This window comes from Poecilia mexicana, unplaced genomic scaffold, assembly GCF_051168715.1.
Source record: "Poecilia mexicana isolate PSO_F unplaced genomic scaffold, ASM5116871v1 scaffold_8, whole genome shotgun sequence".
Lineage (NCBI taxonomy): Eukaryota > Metazoa > Chordata > Actinopteri > Cyprinodontiformes > Poeciliidae > Poecilia > Poecilia mexicana.
The window spans coordinates 14,939,300-14,964,624 of NW_028263377.1; the positions used below are offsets into that span (position 1 = coordinate 14,939,300).

General features: G+C 40.6%; 1 protein-coding gene across 2 annotated transcripts in view; it reads right to left on the bottom strand.

Annotated features, from left to right (window-relative positions):
• Positions 1–25,325, bottom strand: part of cep112 (centrosomal protein 112) — a 116,743-nt gene that overhangs the window by 18,926 nt on the left and 72,492 nt on the right. For both annotated transcript variants that reach the window (XM_014988762.2, XM_014988760.2), the window contains 3 exons: positions 24,412–24,642; positions 11,096–11,158; positions 6,983–7,132 (listed from right to left, as the gene is read on the bottom strand). In XM_014988762.2, coding sequence (XP_014844248.2) covers positions 6,983–7,132; positions 11,096–11,158; positions 24,412–24,642 — 444 coding nt within the window. The remainder of the gene's footprint in view (positions 1–6,982; positions 7,133–11,095; positions 11,159–24,411; positions 24,643–25,325) is intronic.

Consider the following 25,325-nt stretch of genomic DNA (forward strand, 5'->3'; position numbering starts at 1 on the left):
TTGTTTTGAAGGACGTGGATGCACACTGGAACGGTGGGGGGAGCGGACAAATGCGCGCTTGCGTACACAAAATGTTTGAAGCAGCTCTTTGCCTCTGCAGCAGTGTGGATCCAGCACACCTGTTCTTGATCCAGTGCTGCCATTCCTTCCCACAGGCAAAGTCATCCTTTCAACCCTCTCAGAAACCAATGCATATATAACCACACAACTACAGACGAGCTGCAGCTGCTACAACTAGCCGCGGCGAAAGTGGGCGCGCGTTTGTGTGGCTCAATGTGTGCACACAGGACCCCCTGTTAATATTACGCATGCACAAAAGCCCAGCAACTAGTTCACAAAGACTACATCGACTGAGTTTGACAAAGACCACACTGTGTAGCGCACAAGCAACAGCACACCTTATATATTCCCTCTCATCCTCAAACACAGGGAGACAATGGTCACTGTTGCATTATGTAACGTGTCTACTGTCATTTCACCCAGAGGACCAGGACCTTCTCTTTGACTCGTTGCAGAAGTTGCTGCTGGATGTGCTGGGATCAAAAAGTATGTCTTCCTATGTGGGTGTGTGACACAGGCTGTGTGAAGGTGTATGCTCAAGAATGCAACAGTGCCCAGAAAAGGGCACTAACTCAAAGGCCTGTTGTGTGAGAGACACAGACAGATAAAGACTTGAGGACCCGAGTTAGGAGAAAACTGGGGAGGCTGCATGTGGGCCCACAACCACTGGGCTATACAGGTGGGAGCGTGTGCATATGTTTGCGTGCGTGCGTGCATGGAAAAGATTCAGCAGGTAGAAAGACAGGAAGCACTGCTGTGGGGAGCAGGAACAGCGGTGCTGATCAAAGCCCAGGCGGGTGACACTATGGGCGGAGTGCCATTGTTTATTCACCAGCCACCTCTTCCTTTTGGCAGGGCGAGGTGAGCGCGTGTGCTTGCGAATGTGAGTGCAGAAGCAGAGTTTGAGACGGAACGAGTTCGGAGATACAGAGTTGGAAAGATAGGGTGTGCCAGAGAAAAGACACAAGGTGTTTGTGTGTGCACCTTGCTCTTGGCAGGCTAATGTCGGCTTCAGTTCAGTCAGGTGTGGCGTATGCACACTCATACTCTATATGCATGAATCTGTGAAGATAGTCATTAAAACCTGAAATATGTTATCAAAGAACCAGCATATAAACTTTTTCTTTGTTAGATGAAAAGAAAAAAACATGTGGAGACACCAGTTACCGAAATCAGACAATTAAAACTGGCAACCAAACACAGGATGTGTCTTGTAGAGTACACTTTACAATCTAGGCAGCATCAATGTGGGCCAAAACACATTATCAGGGTAGGTATTTATCCCAGATAATGGCCCTAGTAAAGAAATGGTACTTTGGTTTTAATGGCTGGAGAGTGCTTAGCATTTCTGATTCATTTGTTTCAGCGGGATAATGATCAGCCATTTTGTGTTTATTTCAACGCTTTCTGTCGCACACCGTGTGTAAATGTTGTATTTGCAATAAAGAAAGAGGATTCCAGCTGCACACAACTGAAAGTTAACATATTGACAGGACAGACATCAATCGTGGATGCTACGTTTTCGTCTTTCTCACATGAATGAAAACACGGTTTGTTAAGACTACGGATATACACAAAATGTGCACTTTTGATGGCCACACCAAAACACTGACTTTGTTGTCCTTTTGCCAACAAAGCCAACACTGGATTTGGCAGACCAATATGCACCCAAGCTGTAACATTAAGAACCAGATTTAGCATCTGGAAATTGTTCCCAAGGACGAATCAGACTTGTGCAGCTCCACAATTCTCTTCCTGAGATCTTGGCTGGTTTCTTTTGCCTTTTCCAATTGTGTTAAACAGCAGTGTGTTTGAGGCATGGCCTTAAAATACATCCACTGGTGTGCCTCTAATTCAAATATGTCAGTTAACCAATCAGGGGTTTCCCAAAGCCTTCACATGATCATCTGAGCTCTCCCTCGTTGTTAAAAGAGAAGGTAATCATTTTGAATGGAAACTTTTGAATTCACAGAAAAAAATGTTTTCACTGGGTTTCCTGGGATTTAGCATATGGGGATTATTTTGGTGATTCTAACCAACCTAGAACAAGATACGTTTGGTCTGATTTAACTTCAGACAGTGAGAAAAAAGGTGCATGTGTCCTTTTATTTGGTGTATCACCAATACGTAAATATCTAGTTTCAACTGTATGTGTATATTTTTGTTCCTCTATACATTCCCAACAGAGCAATTCCAGAGGAATATCCTATATGATCATAATACTTACGAATGAACAGATCATTCCAAAAAGTGTAATAAACTGAGACAAGAAAACCGTTGCAAAAACTATCAAAAAAATGTGTTCCTCCAGTAATAACATTACGCATACAAAAGACTAAGATAATGAGCATACTTAACTTTACTGCCGATTAACTAAAAAAGGGCTTTAATGATGCGCAAAGGTCTGTGCAGCTAACACCCACATTGAAGAGGTCCAGCAGCAGCAGAGCCACAGAGGGAGCTAAATTCAGGTTAGAAACGACAGAATGGGGCTGCTAAAGAGAGGGGGGGAAAAAAAAGGACATCTGATCCAGTGCAGCATGCATTCAGAGCAACTGTTTCGGGATTATCCCAATTCAAATGTGCGGCTAACTTTGATGTTATTTTCTTCCCCCCCTATTGTCTGAAGCCCCTCGCTCTCTTCATAATCCGAGGCCTTTGAAGTGAGCAGCGTGGAAACAATGTCAGCAGGCGACACACTAACTCCGATGGCCCACTGACAGCTCTCCGCCGCTCCTTTCTTTCCCCACCTTTTGTCTCAACTTCTACACTTCCTCTATCCTTTCATTGCTCTTTCCCCCTGGCTCTAGTCTCAAACACTGTTTGTCACCTCGCCTCTTTCCTTTAGCTACTTGATGCTTTAAATCTTTCTGTAACTTCCTTATTTTCTCCTCTTTATTACCTGTTAGGTCATCTCAACCCCCTCTCTCCCACCACACATAAGTCTGGTCTTCACTAAATTATTCAAGCATTAATTGGAATCTCATTAGCTGGCGTTTAACACAAGGGGATTGTTATAATGAAGACACAGATAATGAAAGCTGTTGTCTGCTCATAACACTGATGCCAAGAGAAATGTAGCAGCTTATGACACAAAAGACAAAATGTGTGTGTTATTGCTTGTAGTCAGTGTAGACTACAAGCAATAAGAGTGTGAACAATGACACTGATTTTCTGTGCTGTTTAAGAATTGTAGTCTGCCTGTAATTTCTGCAACGGCAGTGGAGGAAGTGAACAAAGCTGTTCAGTGTGCGTTGGCCACGCTTCCAAATACTGAACTAACACCAACTGCCATCTTGTTCAGCTCAGCACTTCTCTTTTCTAATTGGGGGATGCTGGCTTACAGAGCAGACAATTTCAGGTAAGCTTCATAGCGTCTAACTGGTGCACTACATATGTCTTGGCCAAATGTTGGCAATTGCATAAAATTTAAGACTTGCACGGCTTCAGCAAGTAATCGTTTCTCAATAATTAGAGTCAAACGATCAAGTCATTCTCAGGATTCTGGAGAACTTGTCTACATACTAAAGAGGTAATTTAGTCATTTGGTGTATTTAGACAGATCTAAAAGCGCCCGCCAGGACTAGAGTTGTCCACCTCTACCATAAGAGTTTGTTTTTTTTTGAATGGAGGAAAAACTTATTAGGATGTTCAAAACAACCTAAGACCACCTGGACCCCAATATACTGACACACCACAATGCTTTGTTTGGTGTTTTTTTTTCCAGTGATTTCCAATTTGGTCAAGTTTGCATGAGTCTGCACAAATAGCCTACCTAGTTAGCCCTGCTGCGAAGGATAAAGAAAAATATCTGCAAATGTGAGAAAAAGCAACAGAACTGACCTTAGTGGGCAGTCTACCAAACACAATGGGAGCTGATTAGTGATACAACTGCAAGCAAGTGTTACAGCCAATAAAAAACAGGGTGGAGGACAAAAATATCGAAAGACGAAGACAACATCAGCAGCAAGCTAACTGTCGTCTACGTTTCTTTACCTTTTCCTCCTCATCCTCTTTTCCTCTCAACATTTTCACAATAAATTGGTGGATTACTGCCATCAACTGTTATGTCTGGTAATCCCTCCAAGTGTCAGAAACACAAGAATTTGCTCAACAGTACAATGCATTCAGTTGGCCTTAGTTGGTGTGACAAACAATGTAAATTGCGCAACCGCTCATCTCATTTCCCAAGTGTGTAATCCTCAATCTATGTATTGCCACACAAACATCTGCCGAAAGTGTCAAGCATGGTGGTGGCAGAATACTAAGAGTTTTGCAGCCCATAGCACAAAGTGAGTGCAATGATAAAAACTGTGAGTTACAAACCAAAACAAGTACGTGCTGAGTGTTGTGCAGGAAACTGGTGAACTCAATATGCCGCAGCAGAATTTAATTGAGCATAAGAAAAGGCTTTTAAATTAATAATGTGACAGGAATATATTATCTTGATTGTATTGATTGTCATCAATTAAATAAAGTTACAGAAGCTACACTAATTATATCTAAACAAATTTTTGAATTGGAAATTCTGTCAAATTTGTGACTTTACACTTCAACAAGCAATTGCCTCTGGCTGTCACAGAATAATGCTTTTCTGATGAATCCTTTGCATTTGTACATACTTAGATTAAAACAGAAGCCTTCCCTATGTGTGGGATATGGTTGTTACTTTCTGTTGTGGAGTAAAATGAAAGGCTGTGGAAAAAAGTAAACTCTGGACAAGGAGCAAAGATCTAAGGGTCGGCTCACAAACCTGCCTACTTCCTATACAAGGCAGCTGCGGCCACAAACAGACTAAGTTGTGTTTGGAAACATGTACTGATCCCAGACCAGACACAACAACTCTTTATTTAGGGAGCCACACCCAATCAACTGCCAGTGCAACTGTCTTCCAGCCTGCTTTATGCACAATAAAGGACCTTATGTCCGAAAACTCATCTGGTTGCTGCTTTGTCTATACATTTTAAAAGGGGCTGAAGGGGAATTAGGTTGTGTTTTAGGACATTAACAGTCACAGTCTAAGACTGAAGTCCGAGTGTGAAGTTAAATTGTAAAACAGAGTGACAGTGATGATCAGGGCACGGGGTGCAGCAGGCGGATATATAACTTTCACTCAGACACTTAAAGACACTATGGAGTTTGAAACTAGCCATAAAAATGACAAAGCACATGCAAACAGTGAGTGGGCTCTAACAAAAGAACAAGCGACCCGTGTCTACTCTATTAAAGTCAAACCCAGACAGGACGTTTTTTTTTTTTTTTTTTAAAGAATGAAGTTTGCAGACAACCCCCTACTTGACACAGTTGAGGGTAAATGTCCACAATTATATATATGAAAACACAAGAAGCAACACCTAGAAGGCTAATAGCCTTACGCCAACTCAGGTTGCAAGAAAGCTGACTTGTAAAACTATTTAGATTCATGTTAATGAAACCCTTCACACAATGATAATATATTATTTTAAAAGATTATGGACGTTTACGATGAGCTGATAAATTTGCTTAGCTTAAAACAACAAAGAGAAGAAGCACACAGCGACACTTTGCACTTTCTATTTGATAAATTTAGGGATGGTCTGATGCAACCCTAAACCCAAAAAGAACAGGCATCAGTATTGCTTGACGAAATTCAAACCCTAATACTTGTTGTTGCACAATCAGCAAGCCATGAAGTCAGTTGCATTTTGCATGTCTGGCTTGAAAAGCTGCATTTCACATTATTTTTCTGCTTAAAAAACTCTTTCACAAAACTATTGTTTTGTCTAACAATAGCTTTTTTTTGTTTTCCAAAATTCACAATGATTTTCACAGTTAAAGAAATATAGAACCTGCAGAAGCTACAGAACGAACATGATGACAAGAAGGAAGGACATAATGAAGGAAGGAATCGAGGAAAGGATTAAGACATAGAAACAAAATGAGAAAGAGACAAGAGAAAAGAAGAATACAATAAAGGACAGAAATAGGGAAGAGAAAAATGGCATAAGAAATTAGGAAATAAAGATAAAAGGAAAAAATGAAATAAAGAGAGAGAAAGAAAACTAGAAAAAAGAGAAGGATACAAGAAAGGAAAGACACAAGAAGGATGCATTGAAGTACAGAAGAAAGAAAGGACACTATGGAGGACAGAAGAAAAGAAGGAGTGGTATGAGAAAGAAAAAAAGGGTTGAAAAATCAAGGAAAAGTCATTAAAGAAAGAAGGAAGGAAAGGCATGCCCTGCGACAGACTGGGCATACCAGGGTGACCCCGCCTCTCGCCCGGACCGTTAGCTGGAGACAGGCACCGGCACCCCTCCTGACCCCACTGAGGGACAAGGGTGTACAGAAAATGGATGGATGGATGGATGGAAGGAAGGGCACAGAGAATAAATAAATGAAGCAAGACACATGAAGGACAACTCAGAAAAGACACAGATAGACAAAATGAGTGACCCTGTGAAAAAAGGAAGGAAGGAAAAACTCAGGAAAGAATGTGAGAAAGGAAAAGAAAGGCATATGGGATAAAACAAAGAGTTCAGTAAAAAAATGAAGACAGGCAGAAAGAGGAGAAAGGAAATGGTAGACACAGGACAGGATTCAAGGAAGGAAACAAACAAGAAAGGATGGAGGGAATGTTATGATTTTAATCAATTTAATGTCGCATCAGATTAGGGCTCAGTCTCTGCAAATGTCCAAAAATAGTACTTAATCTGTATTATGTCAGGCTGCCCCAGGGCAGTTGTGAACATAATCTGGTAACTTGCATCATCAGTGTGAGAATGCGTGTCAATGGAAATGACTGATTTCATTGTAAAGCATCTTTGTTTTGAGAGTTAAAAAGCACCATCTAAATCTGATGTCATTTCATTTCATCAGTGAGAAAATATCCTGACTGGGACATCTCTGGATCAGACGCAACTGCGAAGAAGTTGCCAGAACAAACCTTGTTGGCCTGCTCGGCATCGTGGGTAATCGCCTGTCTCTCTTCGTCCCACCGAGCGTTGGCCTCCTTCAGCTGCTTCTCCATTGCCTGCTTCAGGCGAACAGCCTCTTCTTTAGAGTCGCATACCGACGTCTGCAGCTCTGCAATCAGCTGGCGAAAAAGGGGGGGAGAACAAAAAAAAAAAAAACGTGATGATTTTACTTGGGATTCCACAAACCTGAACGAAGGAGTCAACGTTGAACTAGTCGGGCAGCTCTCATAACAAACATTTCACTGTAAAAACAGAATCTGGACGGCGAGCGGTCACCTTGAAAGGCAGCTTTTTTCTTACCGATCTCATGTCTTTTTTAGAGACAAGACAGGAGACAATAGAAAGAGAAAAGAGAAGAGGGAGTAAAAAAACCCCCAAAAAAACCCAACAACTTCCTTCTCGTAAGAGCTCGTCGATTTTGTGTTGGTGAACTTGTGGTGCACGCTAAGATGAAAAGGAAGTGGCTCGTCTTTGAACATCTTCCGTCCAAATTAACATTCTATTTAAGCCGCAGTTCGGGAGAAGATGAGGAAAGATGAGAGCGCGTGAAAGAAAGGGGAGGATGGGGGAAGAGCAGGGGTGGTTGCGCGGTGGTTCTGGAGCTAGCTCTGGGCTAGAAGGATAATTGTTTACCGTGTTCACACGTCGGAGGACTAGGCCTGCTGGAATCTGTCGGCTGTGTGGGAGTAGGGCAGGTAAGCCTCTACAGGTAGCCCACAGACAGACGGCGATGATGAGGGTGGAGCAACGGCGAAATGTAAATTAAGATTACTGTATGAAACCACATTGTTCTTGAAAAAAAAAACGAACAAACTAATAATTAGGTATATTTGCACATGAACTTTCAGCTCTCGTCCACTGGGCCCCCCCACCTCCACCGCCTCCCAGCTCCCTCTGTGGACGGTCAGGGATAAAGTAATGGCCTCTCATCCAATACCACCCACCATAACCTCATCATTAAGCAGCGAGAGAGAGAGCGCAGCCCCTGTTCAGTTCACAGGTCACCCAGGAGGACCACTCTCAGCGAGGTGCTTAGCACACACGGCCGAATCTGAGAACACGTTAATTAGGTAAGTGTGTGTGTACGAATGAGCAAAAAGGGGAGACAAAAGTGAAAAGGACGAAATATGCATGAGAGATGGTTGTGTGCGCTCAAGCACGTAACATACACCGCTGTATCTACTGTGTCTTTATTCCCCCTAGGATAATGTACGGTATGGTATGCTTTTAATTGGGCTATTAGCCATGCAGCTGAGCTCATGAGCGATGCCCCCCTGTCAGTCACTAAGGGGTTAACAACTGGGGTTATCCTTTGAGTTTCAAAGACCTCTTGTTTACATTTGACTGAGTTGTCCCAAGGGGAGGGCTGAAAAAAACCTCAAGGCTCCACCTTTACATTTTAAAACAAAGCTGATGAAGTGGTAAAAAACACTGAATTAATCAAGCGTCTTAGTATTATTGCAAAAACCATGCGTCTTTAACACCATTCTCTTTACGGCATGCTTCAAATCTTTCACACAAAGACTCTTCTTTAATATCACAGTGTGTTTGTTAAACATGTGCCAGCTTTTTTGCTCCCAAAACAGAGGATTAATCACTTAATGCTCGTCTGCGGTGGCACACTTCGTCACCGAAGCGGCCAAACATGACTGAACTTTCACACAGCATCCGACTTCTTTTGAAGTCGAGCATTGTGTAACTTAATAAGCTACCGTTCTTTCACAACATCTGCTTGTCAACCTGGCTTTCAACTTGGAGCTTTTGCCAGCTAACCCAAAATGTGTGTGTGTGTGTGTGCGCGTGTACAGGTAGGGGAGCAGAGGGGGGATTTACAGGTGGCAAGAAAGAAAAACAACAACCCCCACCAGTTTTGAATACTCTCTTTGAGGAACAAGGTGCAATTATGGTCAAATGATTGTAATATTTTAGCTCGACATAATCAAGAAGAAAACCTTTTTCTTCTGTTGTGTAAACAGTACTTAATGGTGTTTTAGATCTTTAAGCCGGTGAAGGGAAAAGTGCTTGAACATCCCAAAGCATTTTTGCTGAATGGAACGTTTTTAAAGGAAGCAATAGTTCTGCTTGGAGAGAAGAATTACCCCGGATTTAAATGGGCTGAGGTGACATGTCCTAATGGCAAACACATGGCTCCGAAAAACAAGTGCAGGTTCAAGTCGACAGGAGGGGAATAAAGGTGAAGGAGATGCAGTAAACGGGGATCAGAGGACGAGGAACACTATAAAAATATAAGAAAGAGAGAAAAAGACTTAAACAGATGTTTGGTGTGATCGAGCATGGAGGCTCTGCCGATATAAAGGAAACACTGCAAAATGTTGCAGGGATAAGGCGGCTGCAGCAACCTGAGCCACCGTAGCCCTGGGCTAGAACGTGGAGAACTGGGCCGCTCTTGTTTTCTCCAATGTGGTTTTGATAATAGCAGAGGTTCAAGGTAGTAAAGGATTCAAATGGTCAAGATTTTCTGAGTTTTGGATACAGTTTTTCTACTGCTTTCTTTCACCAACACACAAAACACTACGTGACAAACTGGGATGCATAAATCTTTTACACCCGGAGAAGTTCAGAATCATCAACTGGTGATTTTCAACTTCATCTGCCCTGACTGGCAGAGTGGGTGTTACTGCAGAAAGAAGATTTATTTTGTCTCAGCAAGGTATTTAAAAATAACAAAAACACAAAAAACTGTAAGAAGCTTTTTAAAAGAAAACCGTAATTCCTATATTTTCATCTCAGTTGAGCTGGTAATCTAGATTCTTGAGGGCATCCACATGGAAATTGATGTCATGCTAGCTAGCAATGCTAACCACATCGATGACCTCATTGTCCCCTGTAAAAAAGTTCAACCCATATACGTTTTTTTGTGCACAGTCTTTTCCATTCAGTAAGTTTATCCATTATTGTTTGCCTTTTGATTATGCTAGACAAAAAGAGCAGAAACCTTTTATCTGACCTCACAACTGGTCAAATAGCAACTGAAGTCTGGTCTGATGCTAAATTGGTCAAATCAAATTTGGATTCTGTGAGAGTGCCTTCTGGTGGTCAGAAAATAGCATTGCAGATAGAACTCAGATAGGGACTAGATCAGATAACGCATAAAACTTAGAAATGAGCATCTTGATGAAAGAGTAATTTCCCGGACACAAAAATGAACTACAACCACAATCAGAGCTATTTAGGATAAAAGCGTCTCCATCATCAAGTGAGCTACACCAAAAACCCCGTCTTAGCTAACAGTATGGGAGAACAAATGGGCTGAACTTGTTCTGATGAACCTCCCAGGAGTAAAAACTCACTTGCAAATAAAGTTAAATTATATCCTGAAACATTGTGTAGCTCACTTTAGCCTGTTGAATTCCAAGGTATCCTGAAGTGTGGCTACTTTAAATAAAGTAATTTGGAAGAATAATTGAATACATCATCATCACGGTTTAGGTCTAGGCAGTAACAATGCCACAAAGGAATGCCTGCAGAGAAATATTTGTTAGCTGTTCTAAGTGTCAGGAATTCATTCTTTGCATGCCAAGAGTATATTTAGCCCGTTGGATGAGGCCTCACTGCACTTCAATCTAGCAGCGTTAATAGTGTGCAAGATGCTAATGGTCACAGAGAGACTATGAACTGTCGTCATGACAGACGAGAAACAAAGGAGTGAGGAAAATCGGGCTTATATGATCAGTGCTATATTTACCAAGAACATCTCCATTATGTGAATTTCTGATAGTCTGCCCCCTGCTTGTACAAACTGAAACTGAAAACCAACAATTTATTTACCCAGTAGTACGAATAATTAATTTATGAAAAAATATCTCAGTTTTATACCAAATTCCTTCATGAAAATTTGCTATAATTTAAGTTACTTTTGTAGGTATGTGGATTTTTTTTTTTTTTTTTTTACTTTTGAACATTTTGCTTTTCCTTGAGGCCAGAGGGGCAAATGCTGCAGGTAAAAAAAATCCTTCCCCCATCCCCTCCCATCAGTGAGTTCTGTGACAAAGTTGGGTGGAAAAGGGAAATATTAAATGAAAGAAGGGGCGGAATAAGGCGGGAGAAAAGAAACTGATTACCTGGGCAGACTTGGCAAGCTTCTGATTGTACTCCTTCTCAGTCTGCTTCAACCTGCTGTTGGTCTGCAACAAGAAAGAAGAGAGAGACGGGTGTGAGAAAGAGATATGCAAACAGGTGGATGGAGGGACACAAAGAGGCACAACTGAGAGGTGAAATTCAATCTTCTGTTAGGAAGTGCACAGAGGCACATCACCCTCCCAATCAAACCTCTCACACACACACACACACACACACACACACACACACACACACACACACACACACACACACACACACACACACACACACACACACACTAGTGTTGACCTCTGTCTGTTGGCAGTGTGTCCCTGTGGCCCCTTGGCAGCGCTCCAGCCTTAACGCCTATGCGTGCCAGAAGGTAGTGACGGTCACGGTGCCCAGAGGGCACCAGTCCCTTTTGATCTCTGACCAACAATCCATCACTTAACAAGAAAGGGGGTGTTGGAGGGGTGAATTAAATGTTGCTGCCAATTAACCACTGAGGGAAAAAAGAAAGGGATGATCGAGAAAAGCTTCAGGACTCAACACAGTGAATTGATGTCAACCGAGTGCTGATCTTCTGCCAACCATCAAGTTGTTTACAATGATCTAAGAAAAGAAGGTGCATCATTGTATAATTGAGATATCTAACTCTTATTTAAAGGGGCAGACGTCATTATTGTCCCATTTCCTTTGCAGTTATATTTTGTAGTTCATGTTAAGAGTACAGATTTCAATGTCCAAAATCAAGAAAAGAAAAAAAAAAAAAAGCATGAAGCAAACAAGGCAGATGGGAAAGTAGAAAAGTAATGTTATGTTTGGACCTCTAAATTAAAGCATCTATGTGTAACACAAGAGCAAAGCAAGAAGAAACAAAATATAGGAAAATCTTCAGTTTGAACTTGAGTTCATAAAGTGCAGAATGTCGGTCACTGAGGAGTTATTGATTTAATTTAATAATACAATCCGTGAACAATAGTTTTGTAAAGACAGGTCAGTCATAAAAAGTAAAAACCATGACCTTCAAAAATGACTCCAATGTTTTTTGCACAATGGGATGTTTGCGCTAAGAGTACTCACTCTGTCCATTTTTTATGTTTCTAATAAAGGCCATATACTGATCTAATATATTCCTTTGTTGTTAGAGAAACAATCCAATTTTTACATTGATAATATGCTATGCCCATAGATGGTGCGCCATCAAAGGCTTGTTTATACCAGCAAGATGTGTAATAAAATGGCTTATTATCAGCATTGAAAAACAAAGGCAAATACATCTTTTGATTTATTTGTTAAATTATATTAAAAAAAGCTATAACATTTCTTTAAATCACTAATAATTTATGGCTTCTTTCAATTTTAAGACAAACGCTCTTTGTCATATCCTGAGAGTCCCTGACAGACAATTCATGAGCAAACACTGCTCCATTGAACACACCCCTCACAGCCATCAACACCTAAGCTGCGTTCGGCCTCTGCACCCAATCCAAACACTTCCTGACAAACACCGCCGTCCGCTCTGAACGGACACACCTGTCACCACGGATACACAGAGCCGTCACCAAGGACACGGACCTGTCTTCCCGCGCCAGGATTCTTTGAGTGGCGGCCCCGCTTGTCCCCAGGGGCCCTGCTGCACCTGATGAGAGCGCGGAGGACAAAGAAGGGTGGAGAAAAGAGGAGAAAAGGAACTGTGCATGTGGGAAAGGGGAGGTGCAAATGGGGCTCTTATTCCTTACAGCTGATGCATTTGTTGTCTCCCTTGACTGTGGCAGCACCACAGCTTCCACTGAATAAAAATCAGGGTCGTCAGTTTGTACGACAATTTGGCAGGAGACAATATTTCTTAACCGTTTCGCTCAGACAGTAGCTCTGCTGCCTCGATTACAGCGAAAGATGAGACATAATAGTGGCTGAGGAGTCAAAGTTATACCTCACCATCACCGCAGTTGGTTGTGAATTAATGAGATGTTTGCTGTACTGTAAATGACTTGGCTTCACATCTAAACGCATTCACAGACACACTGCCATACTGACACGCAAACAGTCTCAGATGTTTCATAAAAACATAAAGAGGCAGCTACTAGACTATTCCCTTTACTTACAGTCACCCAGGGGAAGGCAGCAGAAAGCACTGTACAACATCAAGCATTATAGAGCCGAGCCATGAAATACACATTAAGAAATGGCTGAAAGTAGACTGAGATGTAGATGGAACATGTGAGGAAAATTAAGAAAAAAAAAAAAAAAGGCCCCGCTGGACTGCGAAAAACAAAGCTAAATCAAAAGCCCAGCCATATGTGTGCGAGTCTGTAAGAATTTTCAAAGAGACTACCTGTGCCCTGCCAAAGGCATTTTTATGCTGAAGGCACTTTGAGGCTGTATCAGGCTCTTCAATCGCCTCTTAATCCTAGCGGTGTGGAGTGCAGCTGCTTTGAAGTATGAGTGTGTGTACAGATACCTTGTGGATGTGTGTGCGTGTTAAAGAGAGTGGAAGTAGATCTGAAGGCAAGGCATGCACCGCTTACCAGAACTTAATTAATAATCTGCAGTGGGAGCCAGGCCAAACACACACACACACGCACACACAGACACACACACACACACACACACACACACACACACACACACACACACACGCACACACACACACACACACACACACACACACACACAGACAAAAGGACACACAACACAAAGACTGGGACAGGAGTGGCAGAAGGCAGAGTGACAACTTTCTCTGACACACAAGTCACAGTTGCTCAAACACAGATAATGGACAAACAGAGAGCCTGACTTTGATCTATAGCCATTTAGAAAAGGCTCGCTCAAGGTGTGCATTCCAGGAACACTCCATTGAATCGCTGCTAAAAGCAGGTAAGAATTTCTCTGTAGTGTTGACTCTGATGGTTGACTTTATGAAAAAAAAAAAACACACACACACACAAAAACAAGTATACCTAGAAGAACTTTGCTTCTACTTGGCATTTTTTTTTTTGACAAATGTGTCTAATCTTTCATTTCTAATTGATTTGTTTTTACTATGACTTAAAGATAAACTCTAAAAACATAAGAGGGTCTTTATTACAGAAAATTGTACTAAAAACCATACACAGAGAGAATATACGTGATGTGACCTCATTACATTTGTTATGTGCGCAAGTTACTCCCAGAAAGTAAGTAACACAATGCTTATCTATATTGTGAGTATTAAATCGCTAAAAAAAAAGAGCTAAGGAAAGCAAAAGTGCTGGCAGAGCAAAAGTTAATTTTTTCACACTTGTTCAAAAACAACGTAAGAAGTTTTTACATTTATTCATACATACGTTATTGATTTTTTTTACAATATGAAAGTGAGTTACAAAGTAAAAATACTTCTTGTTAATTCTCATGTCCAGAGGAAACCTGACATTAGCAGACATTCAGGTATGTAAACTATAAGGATGTCTCAATCCAATCTCAGACACCCGCAACCAATCAGAGCTCCAGACCAAACTCATCAATCGGTCTTACTGCTCTACTGCCTGTCATTTTGGTTCATCTGCACTCACAGCCTTTATTTTTTTATTTTTTTTTTATTTTTTAGAAATTGTTAATTGCCTGGAAATCTTTATGTGTGCCACTTGCAAAACTGTATTCCAGGCAAGACATATCAAAGAAAACTAAAAAATAATTAAGTTAGCAGTTCAACAAACTGATTGGTATAAGGATAAAAGTCAACAGGAGCAAAACATGATCCATATGTCAAGTAGGAGACACTGAAAAAAAAAGATAGTTATACTCGCTCTAGGTGACAATAGCAGCTTTTTAATTGAGTTTATCTTGTGCTGGAGCTGCAAAACCTATAAAGACTGGTTTTAAAGATGAACTCTGTAATTACAACATTTTTACTGAACTGTGTGTGGTCTTGACCAGGAATTTGCACCAGTTTTCTGATCTTGTAAGGGTATTGAAATTTGATTTAAAAAAAAGTCTTATGACAGATTATGCTTACTTATTGTTGTTTATGTATTTCAAAAGGGATATTGCACATTAAAAATGTGTCCCTGTTAATTATAAAGGCTATTTTTCATCTGTAGCCTCGCAAGGAACCATCAATATTGATACAATATTTTGAGCACGTCTTCATTTTACATGCATCATTGCTATCTTTGTGACATATACAGAACAATTAACATTAACCATGTACAACATGGCATGTTGAAGAACGCAACAGAATTAGGATGGGATAAAAAAAAAAATCTTGCTCACTCAAACCAGCTACCAAAGGAGGTGGAAAGGATCTAAACTCCTAAGCAATCAACTCAGTCACATGTGTGCAATCCCTGTTGATAGAGAACTAAAAGCCAGAGACTTTTTCTGCAAAGATTGTGCTCTGCAGGTTTATAATCATGCAGCTACACAGCATTCTGCAGCAGAGAACAGGCAAAACTGGTTCATTGTTCTTCCTTGACATGTTGTCATCATGGGCGCCAATACCTGGGGCATTGTCTTAAGATAACAATAATACTAATTACTACAAGTTCAGATTACTGATTAATAGGATAACACTGACAGTAATAAAGCTATAGCTCCAGATCAGGGCAATTTACTCTCCAGGAAACATGTCACCTTTTAAAATGATCAAATTAAAAAAAAAAAAAAGTTACCATGTTTTGTGATATTAATAATGTGGATGCAATCAAATACGTCTGAACTTTTGTTCTTTAACTGCATAAAGATCTAAAGCCAGCTAAATCCTGTTTCTCCAGGAAATGTTAAGTGGTTTTGAGTATGTGAACGTATTCGGCTGGGATTATAAAAGGCTGACCCCTGTCACGAAACACTGATGGGTTATATGCATACGCACCTGCATAATACACAAAGCTGATCACCAAGGTTTGAGGTCATTTTCACACCTGGAAACTCATGCTTCAACACTGAATTTCTGCCAAACTATAAAATATCTGCATATTTGCACATAATCCTTCCAATAACTCATAGAAATGCACCTTAAAAGTTCTTGTTTGTTGCGGTTCTGCTCCCAAAGGTTCCCTAATTTCATTCGGTTTTATTTACAACCCAGTTTTATTCACACAGTCAAAAAGGCCACAATGTGTCATAAAACACACTCTTAATTGGTGTTGTTTCACCCTGGTCACAACAAGCTGCATGTTGTATACTAGAGATTTGATTCATGTTGTTAGTCTCTGTAAAACCATAAAAAAAAAAAAAAAAAAAAAAAAAAAAGTCAGGCTTAAAAAGGTAATTTTCTGTGCTCCACCAAGCTTTTCCAGTGGCAGCTGTGTTTGTAAGCGCTGAAAATGGCTCTCTGTTCGCCGCACATGTCTCTCGTAACGATTTGACTTCAATCTGCTTGCGAGGGAGAGCCGGGGAGATGTTATTTACTCGTTTGTCTGTAATCATCGCCGTCTTTGCCCGCGCATCTTTGAGACTCTGTGCAAGTGAGGGGAGTTGGTGCTGTAATGACAAGAGGCTTTATTTTGCATTTCACAGTTTGCCATCAATGCCTGTCAGTAGTGATTTGCTTCATGCATGCTGCTCAGTGTCAGTGCTTCATCGTGCAGAGTACAGAAATAATGCATCACGAACGCAAGCAGGCGTACACGGATAAACATACATCAAATGCTCCAACACGTAGGAAATGTTCAGTGATTATACAGAGCTACTTTTTGTTGTCAAAAAAACCAATTAAACCCATTTCCATCAGAGTGAATAGGACGTGAAATCTAACCCGCACCACGAGGTCAAGGGAGAAAGTATGATAGATGCATTAAATGCTGCTGAATCAGATGTTTAAACTCAAGCAGGTGGTCAGACGTTTAAAAATATGTCACACTCAGGCTTTCTGGTAAACCGTACGCAGTATGTTTTTATTCAGACAGCCAATGAACGTCGACTCGAGCCTGATGATATTCAGGGTATCTGGTTTTCAGAGCAGGTCGACCTCACTTTCTATCCATTTATATCCCCATCCTGGCTTTGATCACTAACAGTCCTGATGTTCAGATGCAGGCTGCATTTGAGAGGAATTTGGAAGTCAACGCAAAAAAAAAAAAAAAGAAAAAAAAAAGCATCATGTCCCAGTTAAAACTCCACTTCAAACCAAAGTGTAATCTGTAGCGTGCAACATGATGGGAGCTGCCTGACGCCATGTCTTAATGCGATTGAGAAAGTGTGTCGCTTCCCTCCCTCCTCTTGGATGACTTCAAAAAGTGAGCAAGGGAGCTGTAATGTTTTTTTTTTTTTTTTTTTTTGGGACAGCAGAGCTTTTACTCTGACTCTTTCATCTGCTGGCTGACTCACTCTCTACTTCACCCCTTTCTTTTTCTCTGCCGTTGGGCTGTTTTGGCGTGCCGAACAGACAAATAGGCTGACGTAGGCCTGAGCATGCGTACATGTACAAATATACACAACGCAACATACATTTAGACATAAAGACCTACTAATCTGGATGCCCTTAAAGAAAGAGAATAACATTTACGCCCCGAAATCAGATTCCTCGCTTTGCCTCCTCTGTTTTATTGTCTCGCAGTAAGTCTGTCAGGGTAAGCTGAATGTGGGCCCTCTTTGATCATCCCCCAGCCAATGTTTTTCTCCTCTTCGTCTAATCCATGACCGACTGAATAATATGATTTGGTGTATCTCCAAATGGCAGGGGACCAAACTATTAAGTCAGCTGTGGCAAAGACATACCTATGACGACAATGACAACAACCTCGTACCACCACCTTCTGGCTGAAGGAGTGAATGTCTCAGGGGGGGTCAGGATCAAAGCTGAATGGATTAATTTGGATGTTAATGACATAAACATCACTTTAGTTTAAGATTCCGGATCCTGACTTGTCACTACAAAGACATGTTAGCGTTTAAGACAATAAACAGTGCGACACAGACATGTATGTAAATGGGGTAGGCGCAGTTTTAGAGACTTTGTGAGAAAGTCCATCGAAAGAGCTATAGGAAACTTTTAGGTTTCTACGTCAAGAACCTCTTTTCAGTAAGTATGAGTTTTCTGGGGCCATAAAGAAAATATTGTCGACACTTGCCAGTTTACACTTTCATAGGGAGCTTGACGTTTGATCCAGACCGAGTTACAGAGTATAAAACCAAAAGAAGCAAACAAAAGGAGGTTCTACTTCACAATAATGCCCAAATTTGTGTTGTTTTATCAGATCAAAGTAGAACGAGCTGCTGGAGGCTCATAATGAGCAGGATTTACTTATAAAAATGCAAACACTTCTTTTGAGTGATGGCATAAAAATATGGGTGCATCATCTTTGAAGACTTAGCCGTATTTATTATTACAGCAATACCTTTAAGAATTAAATATCATTTTTTAATTTATCCAGCACTGAATGAAGTGTGGTGAACATCATGTCCATGCTGGCCTAGCATAAGGACACAACGCCTCACTTATAAGATGATGATGGCAATATAAAAATCCATTATTTTATTTTTTTTTAAGTGGAAGAATTGGTTTGAATTCAGGATTTAGTGAAACATTAGGTATTCTACAACATTATCATAAGTGATATCAATCACCACATTACTGTGAAAGACTACAAACAAAAGAGGCAGTGGTGAGCTAAGTTGTACCAAAATATGTTTTAAATTCGAAGGAGAAAGTCACATATTCCAACATCTTAATAGAACTGTTTGTTCTCATCTGAAAATCAGCACTCAAACTATCTTGGGTGGTCTGATCAAACGTGCGCCGGTCTAAATATGCACAAAAACCCAAAATGTTCAAAGCACATTAAAATCCAATCTGTCGAACCGCATTAAAAGAAAGTGTCAGAGAGTTGTGGATGCACTCATGGTAAACTGTGTGAAAGCTGAGGCATCTCAGGTCGCTTAGAACAAAAGTCATAAACAAACGGTTTCCCTGAAGCAAACAGCCAACAGGATGTTTTAAAATCTCTGTCCAAGTCGATAAACCAAGAGCTTGCTGCAATCCACTCACCCAGCTTTCTGCGGTTAAAAACTTTGTTCTTCACTTCAAAATTCTGAAACACATTTTTAAATATACGTCTTCCACACAAATAACCTAAAAAGCACTAGGTATTATGCACGGCAGGCACACATGATTTAGTCTAATGTTGAAACACACATTTAATCTGAAATAGATGTAAAAGTTTCATGTCTGCAGGAAGTTAACGGTAGAATAAAACCAAAATCACAAGCGGTGGTGAAAAGTATGTCAGATTTCTTAAAAAGCCCTCTCTGCCTGAAGCACCAAGCTCTTGTTCCACAAGGATATGATAACATGTGGAAGAAAACAAATCAGCTTCAATGATGAAGCTTTTAAACTTTTCCTATTTAGAGTAAAAATTGTGTGGGCCATGTCACAATGAGACTAAATTCTTCTTTCCCAGGGGATACATCACAAAGGACACTAGTAAGCATTAAACCAAGGTTTAAAATAAATAAATAAATAAAAAATGGCAACAAAACTGCTGTAATTCTGAGATGGCATCTCATTAGTGAGACTTAGCAACAGTAAGAACGGCTGGTACTTACTTCTCTGATTTACACCAATTAGATCCAGTGTGAAACCAGAGTGTTATTATTCAAGGTTTTCATACCATTAAGATTTCATACCTGCCGCAAGCCAACACTGGGCTGTGAGACTGAGAAAGTAAGGTTTGGCTACTCAAAGCCAAAAAAAAACCAAAAAAAAAAACCCAGCTTTGTCCATTGCTGACATCTTGCCACCAGGTGACTTTGTTTCTTTTTAATGAAATTCCCAAACGCCCTTGATCTCAAGTAAAATTAGGCACAGACACATTTTCTCACATTTCAGGTTAAATCAGAAACTGTTCTCGTGATTATTTCTGTCACCTGTCACCGCGCGCAATACTTGCATACAAGGCGACGTATCGGCAATGAAATTCCATGAAAATTGGGGTTCTTTTTAGGTAACTATTAGTGCGACACATGCGCTCGATGAAGACTCACAAGCACGCAGGCTTGCATTGACACGAACACACGCAAAGTCATACGCAAACATCTCAGAGATTTTTTTTTTTCTTCCATCTAATCTCCTCTGGCAGTTCAAAGAGCCATCCTCTCCAGACTAAAAGTAAATATGAACTCACGGTTCCAGACGTTATTCATTTCCTCAAACCTGAAGCCTCTTGATCTTTTGTCTCACATTATCTCACCTCTCCAGTGTGAACACAAATTGCACTGTTGTGTTGCACAAAGAAGTTTTAGTCTACCAGCAAAACTCTGAGACACTTACTGCAAACATCTACTCTCCTTAATGTGCCACGGAAAGTATGCGAAGTGCGAATTTATGCATTTGTACAAGATGAGAATTGCCTCCAAACTGCCTAGCTCAGATTTGTGGCGAAGACCAGCTTCTGACAACCACCTGATGTTCTGAGCTTTGCCACAACTTAAAGGGGGTGGTGAGGATATAGGGGAAGACATAAAGATGAAGGGTGGAGGTGTGGAGCAGAGAAAGAAAGTTAGATAAGGAGGTGGTGTGGGTGAAAGGCAGGTTTCTTGCTCACTGTAGCCTAGAGATGAGGCGTTTTTATCAGGCACAGAGGCAGTCTCACAGTCCCCTCATTGCAGCATGGGTGATTGAGAGGTCTGAGGTTGTGTGTACTCGTTCTCACCCCAGAACGTATGCGCGCACACACTCGGATACACACCAACAAAGATAAACTTCAATAGTGTCGCAACTTTCCCTCTGCCTGCCTCCATCAGTTTTCCCTCTCCGCTTTCTTTCCGGCGCAGATCAAATGTGCAGGACTATCTCTCGGTCTGGTCTTATTTCCTCTGATTCTTCTGGTTCTCATTATTTCATTCCAGCAGCTTTGACAGTATACTCCCAATAAGATCCACCACAACATCCAGCCCTTTTCTCTCCACTGCCTATCCCTTAAACTTGCGCGTCTTTGATGAGAATCCATTCATGGATTTAATGGATTTCTCCTGCCTTTTTTTTTTTCTCCATCAAAATCTTGAAGATGTGTTTAGGAAAAAAGGAGGTGAGGGGGGAAAAAGCTGCCCTGCTTCTACTTCTAAGAGCAAAGTGGACTGCATAGGACAGCATTTCTGTCGGCATCAAAAGACTGAGAAATTTTTAGCTTACAAAACGGGGCGTTCGAGTCAATATGGATCTGAGGCCTGACTGACTTCAGTCCTATGGGTGCAACGACAAAGTGAAAATTTTTCTTCCTTCATCTTTCAAACTTGGAGAAAGATTAGAAAGTACAAAAGGCGGGGGAGGGAATAAGATGGTCAAACCTTTGCCGAGGATTTTTTTTTTTTTTTTTAGAAGCATCCTCTTTTAGTTGCCAAAAAAGGAGGGAGAACTCATTAATCTCGCTTATAAAAAGTGAAACTAGCACACAGTTGGTAGCGTTATCAGTCAGACTTCAACACACGGCTGCACTGCTTTGAATCCTCTCCAGATTGCTCGATAACTGTGGCTTGTTTTTCCTTACGCACACAAAAAGATGGAAGAGAACGAGATAAACTGAGTGTTTGCAACAAAACAGCTTTCAAGCACCTAAAGAAGAAAAGCTGGAGGCACTTTTCTTTTTTTTTTTTTTAGGATTTCTACCACATCAGTATCCTCGGTTCTGTGTGCCATATGGAGCCAAAATGGCGCCTCAGTGTTTTGGAGGTGCATGCATTCCGGAGCTAATGCTGTGCAGCTGATGTGGGATGGTGTCTAATGAAAAACGCTCTCTTTGAGGGGCCCTGTGGAAGGATTAGGTTCTGATCAACACCACCTTAGGTCAGTTCCTGCTGGACTAGCAAAAGATTACGAGTGATTTTGCAATGTGGGTTGAGTTACGAAGGTGGAAAGAGGAATAATAAGAAACAAATAAAAAGAAACAAGGAAAGTTCTGAAGATATAGAATGACTGGTTTAAGTGTCCACACCCTTTGTGTTATTTCATATTTTATCTGGTAGCAACCATAAAGTCCAATGTTTTTATGAGTGAAAAAGAAAAACGATTCATGCTTTTCAATATTTTTAACTAATAAAAAAATCTATCTTCATATATATTCATCTACGTTATGGTGGTCCAAAATGAAATCCACTACAACCAAGGCTCAACCCCTGTGTTTAATTTATTCGCAGGATGGATAAAGCTGTTCTTTCAAGACCTGGCTGAAAGGCAAAGAGAGCGTCAGGGAGAGCAAAGATGCCCACCAGGCAGGTCAGGGATAAAGATAAGACGTTTAAAGCAGGGTGGGTTTACACCAATATTTTGGAAATCCCAAAGAGAACTGATCAATCCAAAAATAAATAGAAATGAACACAGGCAGCCACCTGAACTGACTGGCCAGGCAGAAGGAGCATTACAAAAAAAAAAAAAAAAAGTTCACATTTTGTACAAGGTACATGTACAAGCCAATGTAATAGAAGTATTTATAAGATTTCCAAAGTTATAAAAAACTAGTTTTTAGCTTGTGTAAATGTAAATGCAAACTGAAGAAGCATCAATAATCTATTAGTAATTAAGTTTTTTTTTTTTTCTTCATTTGATTTAAACATCTAGATGAGGTACATCTTTGACTAATTTCTTTCCTGAAAGCCTGTTGGGGGCACGTCTCTCAGGAGAAGGTTGCATTCTGCCAACTGACCAGAAGGGGGGGACTAGTCTGGTTGCATAAAACAAAGCTAAATCATGTAATGTTGCAGAAAATTAACTCGGCAGCTTTAATCTGTAGTTTTGAAGTAGAATGACTTACGATCATTCTACTTTTTTGGATTGACTAAATCAATCAAAAAAAAAAAAAAAAAAATCATCTTTAGCAGTGTGTGCCGTAACTGTTGCCTCAATTGTTTATATGCACACAACAGACAGAGATTGGGATTGTTGCACTGAAATTACTGGAAATGTACAGATTGGCCTTGTACACAGCTACAGAAGAAGACTTGTGAAATGTCTGGTGAATGCAGCATAATTTTGCAGATGAGTCCGAATGGATGAACTTTCAAAACAGAATGGAAAATTACACACTTAGAGCATGAAGATAAAAAATACTGTTACAGCTACAGCTCACAACAAACACACACGCACATTGAAAAAACAGCATTTGCAATCACAAAGATCCACATAGTGTTGCTGGGTGTGTTGTAAATATTGCATTTAAAATCCTTATAAGACTGAGAACAAACTTAAAGTTGGGGACATGGCGGTCTGAAAGAAGGACAAACATATTCATGATGCACAGACATTAACACATGTAAACAATAATCTATAGGTTTAGCACTTGAAGTGCAACACTGACATGGGATATTTCTACATGCTATGTGGTAGTGAAGGCAACAATTTTGGGTTAAAGTTGTTGATGTCCCAGGTTCCTGCTGCAGTAGCCGATTGATAAAAGATGAAAATCTTAGTAGAATTTATCATATCGCCAGGATAGGAAGTCTTATTTTGGTCACATTAAATTGTTTTATTTTCCTACTTAGTTGCCCTGTGCCTAGCTCCTTCAGATTCACATCAACTCTGACCAGTTTCTGTCTCTGCTGAAGAATCAAAACCCACAGTATGATGGTACCACCATCATACCTCTTCACCAAAGGATGGTGGGTTTAGAATTTTATACGTTAGCCAAAAGCTTTAATTTTTAGTCTCATTTCAATAGAGTAACTTCCTCCACAATTTTGCTGTGTCCCTTGCTTGGCTTTTGATAAACATCAAACAATATTTCTTATGCTTTTCTTCTCCCCAAACTTCCATAGAGGCAACAAATGACTAATAGGTAACCCTGTTGACAGGATTTCCCAACTGAGCTATGAATCACTGCAGCTCCTCCAAACTTGTCTTCCTTCCTTCCACCTGTCTTCTTGGATGTTCCTCTTGACAAGCCTGTCACTTTAGGTAAGTAACTCCAGTTTTCAAGGGCCAGCATCATTGAACTCTTCAATGTGTCCTTGGTCAAACACAGCTAATTAAAGTCGCAGAATAATCTGAGAACATGACCCTGTTATTATTTGATTCCGGTGTGTTGGAGCAGGAAGTTGGAGGACGTCGGCCCTCAAAGACTGGAGTTGCCATCCCATCTTCTAAAGCCTTTACTGAACAGCTGGATCTACACTGAGATTAAATCACACACAGGTGAACTCTATTGACTAATCAAACGTTTTGAGAAGGAAACTGACTTCAATGAATTTAATTTGGGGACATGACTCCCAAAGCGGTTGAGCACATATGCGTGACACCTCATTTTGTAAAAAAAAAAAAAAGCAACAATTTCCCGTCCCCTCCACTACTTCCAATAAAACATACTGAGAACTTACAACAGGACTCACCCGTATCTCATCCCCTATTTACCTTCTCCAGATTGGCGTCCATCTCCTGTTGGTGGCTCTTCTTCAGATCGTTGGCCATCCGTTCCATGTCGGAGCGCAGCTGCTGCATCGACGCCTCCTTGGCGTGCGTCGCTTTTTGCCTCTCCTCCTCGTGAAGCAGCGCAATGTCGGCCAGCTTTTGCTTGTGCTGCTCATGGGCCTGCTGGAGCTCGTCGTGTAGAGTTGACACTTGGGCCTCCAAATCGGAAATTGTCTGTAGATTGACAGAAAAAATGCATCGGGAGGAGGAAAAGTTATTAGACTGTATATTTATTTTCTTACTCAGCAGGTTAGGAATGAAAATGCATAAAAGTTCTTAAAATGTTTATTATGCGTTTTGCAAGGTAGAAAGCCTTTCTGAACATTTAGTTGATTTAAATGAAAGAGTAATGTTTGAGAATAGAGGTGGGCTGATGGAAAGAGATAATTGGATACAGTATCAGAGAGAAGGAGTCTCTGTGGAAATTCAAGCGTTTGTACTGTACTCTGCATGGATGTGGGTGGCGGCCTCTGCAATGAACTCCTCACTTTAACTCCCCCCTTTCAAACCTCTCAGCTTTGACTTTTCTCAGTAGAGCACGTTTAATAGTGTTGCTAGTGAGAGTTAACATAACATAGTGGAAATGCTAATAAGCACAAGTGAGTGGTCCCTCAGACTGCAAAAATAAACCACTCTAACATGTGCAGCGGGAGCCAGATCTTTGCAGTTTGGAAAATGTGAAAAAGAAAGATAAAAAAACCCAAAACAAACAAAACAAAAACATCACATGATTAGGACACTGTTTTGAAGGAGATGTGGCAGAGGGAACATTTGCAATGACAATATTTGTTCTTATAAGGAACATAGGCCCTTAATGTTTAGCTAGAGTACTAATATGCACTTAAAGTAATTGTATG